General features: G+C 44.1%; 1 protein-coding gene across 12 annotated transcripts in view; it reads left to right on the forward strand.

Moving 5' to 3' along the window:
• KANTR (KANTR integral membrane protein) overlaps positions 1 to 10,318 on the forward strand; it is a 75,836-nt gene that overhangs the window by 13,815 nt on the left and 51,703 nt on the right. For 2 of the 12 annotated variants that reach the window (XM_063634831.1, XM_063634830.1), the window contains exon 1: positions 2,901 to 3,499. The exons of the other annotated variants lie outside the window; for them this stretch is intronic. In XM_063634831.1, coding sequence (XP_063490901.1) covers positions 3,431 to 3,499 — 69 coding nt within the window. In that variant the 5' untranslated portion in view covers positions 2,901 to 3,430. Of the gene's footprint in view, positions 1 to 2,900; positions 3,500 to 10,318 lie in introns of those variants that run through there. 12 annotated transcript variants of the gene reach the window in all.

Genomic DNA, 10,318 nt, shown 5'->3' on the forward strand with positions numbered 1-10,318 from the left:
ATATTACCACCGTTTCCTTATCCACTCGTTAACTGATGGGCATTTGGCCTGGTGCCATGTTCTTGCAGTTGTGTATTGTGCTACTATAAACATGCGTGTGCAAGTGTCTTTTTCATATAATGACTTTTCCTGTCCGTTTCTGAAGGGCAGCTTTGCTAGTACAGTCTTTTTGGTTGGAAGATTTTTTCCTTCAGCACACTGAATAGATCATTTCACTTTTTCATGGCCTGTAAGGTCTCTGCTGAGAAATCTGCTGCTAGCCTTATTAGAACTTCTGTACCTGTTATTTGCTTCTTTTCTCTTGCTGCTTTCAAGGATCCTCTGTTTGTCCTTGATTTTTGACAGTTTGATTATATGTTTTTGTATAGTCTTGTTTGCATTTAATTTGACTGGAGAACTTTGACCTATGCCTGGATATTTTGTATCTTTCTCCAAACTTGGAAAGCTTTCTGCTATTACTTTTTAAAGTAAGCTTTCTGTTCCTTTGTCTTTTTCTTCTCCTTCATGAACTCTATAATTCAAAAATTTGCTCTTTTGAAGCTATCCTATCAATCCCATAAGCTGTCTTATTTCTTTTTCATTTTTCCCCCATGACTGTATATTTTCAAATAATCTGTCTTCAGGTTCACAGATTCTTTTTTCTGCTTGATCAGTTCTGAGTGGGATATCCCACTCAGGGGATATCAACAGAGTACCTTGTGAGCATGAGATGATTATAATTATGAACTTTGACAAGACTTTATCTTTGACCTTTTGGCGATCTTCTTCTTGCCCATGGGCAGCTGTCATTTGTGGGGATAGCAGTCAATTCCAGCCACCAGAGCATGGCTGTAGGGGAAGATTGAGGTACCCTTATCAACGTTCTTCATGGTGACAGCTTTGTGTCCAGAGTAGCATTTAGCCAGGACCAGCACCACTTTCCCAGGTTTCATGAACTTGCCCATTTCAACAGCAACCAACCAAGCCTATAGCAGAAAACACACACACAAAAAACCAAAAAAAACCCTAATTTTTAAAATAATTTCAATCTCTCTGTTAAATGTTTCATTTTATTTTTTCATGATATCATTGAATTGTCCCTGCATATTTTCTTGAAGTTCTGAGCTTCCTTTATATAATTACTTTGAATTCTTTGTAAGCCACTTCATACGTCTCCTCTTTGTAGGGTCAGTTACTGGTGCTTTCTTTTGTTCCTTTGGTGGTGGTGTGTTTCCCTTTCCCTGATTGTTCTTTTTTTTTTTTTTTTTTTGAGGCGGAGTCTCGCTCTGTCACCCACCCACTCCAGGCTGGAGTGCAGTGGCGTGATCTCGGCTCACTGCAGCCTCTGGCTCCTGGGTTCAAGCTATTCTCATGCCTCAGCCTCCCGAGTAGCTGGGATTACAGGTGCATGCCACCATGCCCAGCTAATTTTTGTATTTTTAGTAGAGTTGGGGTTTCACCATGTTGGTCAGGCTGGTCTCGAACTCCTGACCTCAGGTGATCTGCTCGCTTCAGCCTCCCAAAGTGCTGGGATTACAGGTGTGAGCCACTGCACCCAGTCGATTGTTCTTTTTTAAAACAAAACAAAAAAATTTTTATTTTGAGACAGAGTCTCACTCTGTCACCCAGGCTGGAGTGCAGTGGCATGATCTCGGCTCACTGCAACCTCTGCCTCCCGGTCTCAAGCGACCCTCCTGCCTCAGCCTTCCAAGTAACTGAGACCACAGACATGCGCCACTACATTCAGCTAATTTTTTTGTATTTTTTGTAGAGGCAGGGTTTTGCCATGTTGCCCAGGCTGGTGTCAAACTCCTGAGCTCAAGCAATCCACCTGCCTTGGCCTCCCAAGGTGTTGGGATTACAGGCATGAGCCACCGCACCAGGTTAAAAAATTTTTTTCCTTAAAAAATAGAGACAGAGTCTGGCTTTGTTGCCCAGGCTGGTCTCAAACTCCTCAGCTCAAGCAGTCTGCCCGCCTTGACCTCCCAGAGTGCTTGGGATTATAGGCCTGAGCCACCGTGCTTGGCCTCCCTGATTGTTCTTGATCCTTGTGGCTGTGCATTGGTGTCTGCACATCTGAAGACGTGAAAACTCATTCTAGTCTTTGCAGACTGGCTTTGTCTGGGAAAGCCCCTCACCAGTCAGCCTGTCCAGAGATTCTGGACTGGCCGTCTGGCATGTTGTGTGGGCAGGCTTGCTGCTGGAGTCCTCAGGCGGGCTGGTCTGGTGTCTGGGTCAGCAGGTAGGTGGACCCGATGTCTGGGTCCATGGGGTTTGGCCTGGAGCCTGGATCCAAACAGATGGGCCTGTTGATTGGGTATGTGGAGGTGGGCCTGGAGCCTGGGTCCACAAGAGCACAGCTGGTTCCTGGATCTGTGGGAGCCAACTTCATGTCTGGGTCTACAGGGGCTGACATGGTGCTGAGGTGGACCTGAAGCCTAAATCTGCATGTCAAGCCTGGGTTCTGGGTCCATGGGGGCTGGCCTGGATCCTGGGTCTGCAAGGGTGGTCCTGGAGCCTCAGTCTACAGGAGTTGGTTTGGCACCAGAGCTTACTAGGGTGGGCCTGAACCCTGGGTCAGCTAGAGCCTTTGGCCATGAGGACCAGCCTGGAGCCTGAGAACTGTGTGGTGCTGGGGCAGGTGTGGAGCCTGGATTCTCTAGGCCCAGGCCAGTACTGGGATCTACTGGGATGGGCCTGGGCCCCAGGTCTGTTGGAGCATGGGGCTGCAGGGACCAGCCTGAAGGGTGGGGCCACAGAGATCAGGCCACCACTGGGCAGGCCTAGAGTCTGTGTCTGTGTGTGCCAGCATGGTACTTGAATCTAGAAGTGCTCACCTGGTGCTGGGGCAGGCCTGCGGCCTAGGGCTGTGTAGATCGACCTGGTTCTGGGCTGGGCTGGAACCTAAGGTGGGCCTGGAGCCTGGGACCACATGGCCTGGCCTGGCACTGGGTGGGCCTGGAGCCTGTGTCCACAAGGTCTTGCTGGATGCTGGGTCTGCAGGTGCTGGCCTAATGACTAGTGCTGTGGAGGCTAGCCTGGTGCTGGGGTGGGTCTGGAGACTGAGACTGCCAGGCAGGCCTGGAGTGTGAGGCAGTGGAATCTGGTCTGGTGCTGGGGCAGGCCTGGAGGCTCGGTCTGCAGGTACCAGCCTAGAGGCTTGGGCTGTGGGTGCCTGCCCGGTGCTGGGTTTGACTGGGGCAGGCCTGGTGTTGGAGTCCAGGGGAAAGCCCAGTGCTTACTTCCTTTCTCTTCCCCGAAAACAGTATCTCTTTTCCCACTGCACTGCCTGGCGTTGGGGAGGGGTGGCATGGATAGTATGTAACTTTTTTTCCTACCCTCTTCAATGTGTCTTTTCTTATTTCTGTGCTACACCCAGGTGCTGTCAACTCTCACCTGGTTTCCTTAGCTCTCGTGAAGTATTTTCGTGTATGGATTGTTTTTCAAATTGATGTTTCTGTTGGGGGATGAGCACTGGAAAGTCCTGCTCTGCCATCTTGCTGCCATCTGGACTCCCAAGGTTTGTTGTTGGTCTCTTTTTGTTTTTGTTGCTGTCGTAGTTCTTTTTCTTGTTGCTGTTTGTTTGTTCAGTGACTTTTCTATACTCATTTTGTGGATTCCGTCTCCCCCTGCATTATGTGGCCTCTGAGTTGCCTGCTAGCAGCCTTTTTTCTTTTCATTTCTTGTTTTTCTTTTTAAACCTGGATTCCTAGGGGTCACACCTGGTGAATAAATATAATTTGGTGGTCAGCCAGTGATTGGTCAGAATATATCCTTAAATGCCTTGCATGTACATATTCCAACCCTTGCCAAGAGGATCTGCGTAAGAAAGCATTGCCTTCAAAGTCCAGCCAGTGTGTGAGACAGCCTTCGCTTTCACTTTGTACTTGCACAGGGCCTTGCAGTCAGCCAGAAGTGAGTGGCTTGGGTCCTCTCCTATCCCAGCTCTTTCCTTGGCATGCATATAGCCTTGAGTATATGCACAGCCCTTTAGATCCCTAGGAATATGTCACAGCTTTTCAAAGTTTCCTATGGTTGTCTCATTCTCTAAGATTTCCTGTAAAATTCTCTAAGTGGTCAGATTTCTCTGTTGTCTGGAATTTGGTCACCTTTTGGATCCTGTACCACGGAACTAGGGAGGGTTGGGGAGGGAGGATGGGGATCACCACAAGTGAAATGTTGTAGACCTCACTATCTTGCCAAGATTCAGTAGTTTCTTTGGATGATGATTTTCACTTCATTCTGTGGCTTTGGTTAATTGGCAGAGTTCTAAAATGGTTGATTTGAGTTGGTTTGACCATCTTTTCATTGTTTTAAAGGGAAAGTGAGTTCATCAAAGTCCTCGCTCTGCCATTCCATCTATCTACTATTACTCCTGTCTTTGAAAAACACTTTAAATCGTCTTCATTTCACATGCCTTTGCAATTATGACTTCATTTCTCAGTTCCCCTAACAGCAAAACTCTTCAAAGAGTTTTCCTTCCTCACGTTCTCTACTCTTCTCCTATATGCTGTTCATGTAACATATATTTAGATATATGATAAAAGAATAGGCCGGGCGCGGCGGCTCACACCTGTAATCCCAGCACTTTGGGAGGCTGAGGCGGGTGAATCACTTGAGGTCAGGGGTTGAAGACCAGGCTGGCCAACATGGTGAAATCCCATCTCTACTAAAAATATAAAAATTAGCCGGGTGTGGCGGCATGTGCATGTAATCCCAGCTACTTGGAAGGCTGAGGCAGGAGAATCGCTTGAACCCAAGAGGAGGAGGTTGCAGGAAGCCAAGTTCACGCCACTGCACTCCAGCTTGGGGGACAGAGCGAGATTCCATCTCAAAAAACAAAAAAACCCGGAATATATACATTATATACACGACTTATAAATATAATAATATGAAAACCCAAGAACTCACAACCCCACCCAAGAACATTAATGATATCATCTACCCGTGTGTCATTTTCTGTCCCATTCCTCACCCTCCCCACCACTCCACTCCTGAAATTCCTACTCTGCTAAGTCTTGTGCTTAACATTCACTTGCCCTTTTTGATATGTGGAATTTTTTTTCATATTTGTGGGGATGCTTAACCAATACATTGTTTATTTGACTCAGTTGTGAGCCTTATAAAAATAGTATCATACTGTGTGTGTGTGTGTGTGTGTGTGTGTGTTTTGAGATGGAGTTTCACTTGTCGCCCAGGCCGGAATGCAGTGCAATGGTGTGATCTCGGCTCACTGTAACCTCCGCCTCCTGGGTTCAAGTGATTCTCCTGCCTCAGCCTCCCGAGTAGCTGGGATTACAGGTGTGCACCACCACACCCAGCTAATTTTGTATTTTTAGTAGAGTTGGGGTTTCACCATGTTGGCCAGGCTGGTCTTGAACTCCTGACCTCAGGTGATCCACCTGCTTCGGCCTCCCAAAGTGCTGGGATTACAGGTGTGAGCCACTGTGCCTGGCCCTGTGTGGTCTTCTGAGACTTAACTTTTTTCATTCAATATTATGTTTCTAAGATTCACCTATGTTGTTACATGTAGCTAGAGTTTGTTTACAATATTCCCTTGGGTGACCATAAGACAAATTATCCATTCATCCGTTGTTGGACATTTGGGTCATTTCCAGCTTTTTGCTCTTATGGACAGTGCTACCATGAGCATTCTTAGGTGTATCTCCTGGGACACATGCACACCCATTTTTCTAAGGTATATAGACCTAGGAATGCAATTGTTGGTTAATAGGTCATCCAAAAGTTCGGCTTGACAGGATTATGCCAAACTGGTGGTACCAATTTACACTACTTTCAGAAATGTATAAGAGATCCCATTGATCCACATCCTCATACACTTGATATTGTCCTCCTTCTTATTTTTGTTATTACACTGAGTGTAAAATGGTATTTCACTGGGGACATATTAGCAGATATTTCTTAGTCATTAATGTGATCGAGCATCTTTTCATGGTCCTTAGCCACACGTTTCCTCTTCTGTGAAAGGACTGTTAATATCTTTAGCCCATTAAAATTTTTCTGGGTACAATGGCTCATGCCTGTAATCTCAGCACTTAGGGAGGCTGAGGCAGGCAGATCACTTGAGCCCAGGAGTTCGAGACCAGACTGGGCAATATGACGAAACCCCATCTCTACAAAAAATACAAAAATTATCCGGGTGTGGTGGTGCATGCCTGTGGTCCCAGCTACTTGGGAGGCTGAGGTGGGAGGATGGCTTGAGCCCAGGAGGCGGTGGCTACGGTGAACTGAGATCACACTACTGCACTCGAGCCTAGGTGGCAGAACTAGACTCTGTCTCAAAAAAAAAAAAAAAAAAAATCTTTTTTTTTTTTTTTAGATGAGTTCTCACTACATTGCCCAGACTGGTCGTGAACTCCTATGCTTTTGGATCCTCCTGCCTCCATTTCACAAGTAGCTAGGATTATAGATGTGCATCACCATGCCTGGCTAAATCATTTTTTATTGATTTGTAGGTGTTCTTTATGTGGATCCTCATCATTGGTCAGTTGTATGTGTTGAATAGCTTCTGTAATTTTGAAGCTTTTTTTAATGGTGTCTTTGCATGAGCAGAAATTCTTATTTTTCTTTCTTTCTTTTTTTTTTTTTTTTGAGACGGGGTCTCACTCTGTCACTCAGGCTGGAGTGCAGTGGTGGGATCACAGCTCACTGCAGCCTTGACCTCCCTGGGCTCAGGTGATCCTCTCACCTCAGCTTCCCAAGTAGCTGGGACTACAGGCGTATGCTATGCCTGTAAATTAGCCATACCTGGCTAATTGTTATTTTTTATTTTTTTGTAGAGACAGGGTCTCCCTGTTGCCTAGGCTGGTCTTATTTTTGAGTTGAACAAATCCATCTTTTCTGTATTATAGCCAGCAATTTTTTGTCTTGTCTTCTCTAACCTATAGTTATAAACATTTTCTTTATTTTCTTCTAATAAAAGTTTTAAAAGTTTACTTTTCACATTTAAGTCCAAATGGAATTGGGTTTTGTGTGGTATAAAGTAGGGAGCTGGTTTCGTTATTTTCCATATGGATAACATAATCTGAGAAACCACCTCTGGCTGGAGCATCAAAGTTCCATATCCATATAGATTTGTTTCTGGCTTCTCTTTGCTGTTGGCCAGCTTTTTGTCCCTGAACCAGTACTATACTGCCTTAATTACCTTGCCTTCATAATAAATCTTGATATTTGATAAAGCAAAATCTTCCCATCTTATTTTTCTTCAGAAGTATCATGTATTTTTAGCCCTTTGTTATTTTATTTATTTATTTATTTATTTATTTATTTTGAGATAGGTTCTTGCTCTGTCACCCAGGCTGGAGTGCAGTGGTGTGATCTTGGCTCATAGCAGCCTTGACCTTCTGGGCTCAAGCGGTCCTCCCACCTCAGCCTCCTAGGTAGCTGAGACTACCATCATGCCATCATGCCCAGCTAATTTTTGTATTTTTTGTAGAGACAGGGTTCCCCCCATGTTAACCGGGCTGGTCTTGAACGCCTGCACTCAAGCAATCCACCCACCTTGGCCTCCCAAAGTGCTGGGATGACAGGCATGAGCTACCTTGACCAGTCCCCCTTTGTCATTTTATTTTATTAAGTTAGTTATTCGAGACAGGGTCTTGCTGTGTCACGCAGGCTGGAGTGCAGTGGTGCAGTAAGTTCACTGCAGCCTCAACCTCCAGGGCTCAAGCAGTCCTCCCACCTCAGCCTTCCAAGTAGCTGGGACTACAGGGGCATGCCACCACATCCAGCTAATTTTGGTATTTTTTTGTAGAGACAGGGTTTCGCCATGTTCCCCAGGCTGGTCTCGAACTCCTGGCCTCAAGTGATCCTCCTGCCTTGGCCTCCCAAAGTGCTGGGATTACAGGTGGGGGTTACCACACCCGGCCCCCCTTTGTGTTTTTTTAAACACATTTCAGAATCAGCTTGTCATGTTCTATAAAAATGTTGGAATTGCAATGAATCTGTAGATCATTTTGAAGAGAATTGATGTTTATGGTGTTGAGTCTCCCTAAGAGCCTGACATAGCTCCCTATTGTAAATAAATTATTGACTGTCTTCTGGCAGAGCTTTATATTTTTCCGCATAAGGTCTACATATCTTGTGTTAGATTTATTTATTGGTACTTTATGGGTTTTCTGCTATTATAAGTGGGATCTTTTATTGTATTTTTTATCTCTTTTGCAGGTATATAGAAATGAAGTTGGCTTTTGTATATTAGTATTATAACCATTTGCCTTATTACACTTATTATTTATTTTATTTATTATTTATTTATTTTTGAGGTCGCATCTCGCTCAGTTGCCCAGGCTGGAGTGCAGTGGCGCAATCTCGGCTCACTGCAACCTCCACCTCCCGGGTTCAAGCAATTCTACTCAGCCTTCCCAGTAGCTGGGATTACAAGTGCGTGCCACCACGCTCAGCTAATTTTTTTGTATTTTTAGTAGAGATGGGGTTTAATCATGTTAGCCAGGCTGATCTCGAACTCCTGACCTCAAATGATCCACCCGCTTCGGCCTCCCAAGGTGTTGTGTTTTTTTGTTTGTTTTTGTTTTTTGAGATGGAGTCTCGCTGTGTCTCCTAGTCTGGAGTGCAGTGGCGCGATCTCGGCTCACTGCCACCCCCACCTCCCAGGTTCAAGCAATTCTCCTGCCTCAGCCTCCTGAGTAGTTGGGATTACAGGCTCCCACCACCATGCCCAGGTAGTTTTTGTATTTTTAGTGAAGATGGGGTTTCACCATGTTGACCAGGCTGGTCTCTCGAACTCCTGACCTCAGGTGATCTGCCTGCCTCGGCCTCCCAAAGTGCTGGAATTACAGGAGTGAGCCACCACACCTGGCCCTAAACTTATTTTTAAGTAGGTTTTTATTCTGGAATAGTTTTAGATTTACAGAAAAGTTAGTTAAGAGATAGTACAGAGAGTTTCTATATATTCCTCACTATAGTACATTTATCAAAAATAAGAAAGCAACATTGCTGTATTACTACTACCTAAACATCAGACTTTACATGGCTTTATCAGTTTTTTTCACTGGTGTCCTTTTGTTGTTCCAGGATCCAATTCAAAATATCACATTGCATTTAGTTGTCATGTCTCCATAGTGTCCTCTGGTCTATGACAGTTTCTCAGTCTGTTCTGTTTTTTTTTTTTTTTCAGAAGTCCATTAAGCTGAGAATGTCCTTGTTTTTCATGACCTAACAGTTTTAAGGAATACTGTTGAATGTTCCTCAGTTTGTATTTGTCTGAAGTTTTGCTTATATTTAGACTGGAGTTGTTTTTGGAAAGAACACCAGAGTTTAAATGCCTTTCTTATCAGATCATATCAGAGGTACCTGGTATCCATTGGCATCCCTGGTTTTGTGAACCTTCATCCCTTGGTTAAGGTGGTGTTTGCCAGGCTTTCCCCCTGGCAAGTTGCTGCCTTTCGCTTTTCATAGTCTGTTCTTTGGAAGACTCTAGCCCACCCTCAAGGAGGCGGGAAGAATTGAGCTACAGCTCCTGGAAGGAGGGGGTGTATCTCTGTATATCATTTGAAATTCTTCTGTAAAGATTTGTCTCTTATCCCTTATTTATTCAGTCACTTATATCAGTATGAACTCATACATTTTTATTTAATAATTTGAGTTATAAATCTAATACTATCTTATTTGTTTTGTTGGTCAAATCAGTCCAGTTTTGGCCACTGGGGACTCTTGCCAGTTGGCTCATGTGTCCCTTTCACATACTCCCATCCTTTGGTTTTGAGCACTGCTTTACTTGCCAGCACTAGGAAATGCTCCAGACTCATCTTGTATTTTCCTCTCTTAGTCCTGGAATCAGTCATTTCTCCAAGGAGCCCTCGTTCCTTTTAAGGTGTCTGTATATTCTTTTATGTTTTCTATGGTGACAACCATATCAGCTATAAATAATGACAGTTTTGTCTTTTCCTTTCCAACCTTTATGCCTTTATTTTTCTTGTCGTACTGAGATGACCAGGACATCTAGTACAATGATGACAGCATGCATCTGTGTCTTGTGTATTTTAGAGGAAACATCACTAACTTTTCCCTATTAAGAATGATACCGTATTTGCTATAGATTTCCTACAGGTTTTATCAGGTTAAGCAAGTTCCATCCTATTACTCTATACTAAGAGGCTTTTTTTTTTTAGTAATGAAAGGGTGTTGAATTTTTACCAAATGCCTTTTCTGTTTCTTATGATAATTATGTTTTTTCTCCAATAATCTGATATGTGGTAAATGATATTTATAGATTTTCCTCATGTTAGACCATCTTTGCATTTCTTGTATAAACACAACTTGGTCATGGTCTTTCATTTTTTATACAGTGCTGGACTCA

The sequence above is a fragment of the Symphalangus syndactylus genome, chromosome X, assembly GCF_028878055.3.
Source record: "Symphalangus syndactylus isolate Jambi chromosome X, NHGRI_mSymSyn1-v2.1_pri, whole genome shotgun sequence".
Taxonomy (NCBI): domain Eukaryota; kingdom Metazoa; phylum Chordata; class Mammalia; order Primates; family Hylobatidae; genus Symphalangus; species Symphalangus syndactylus.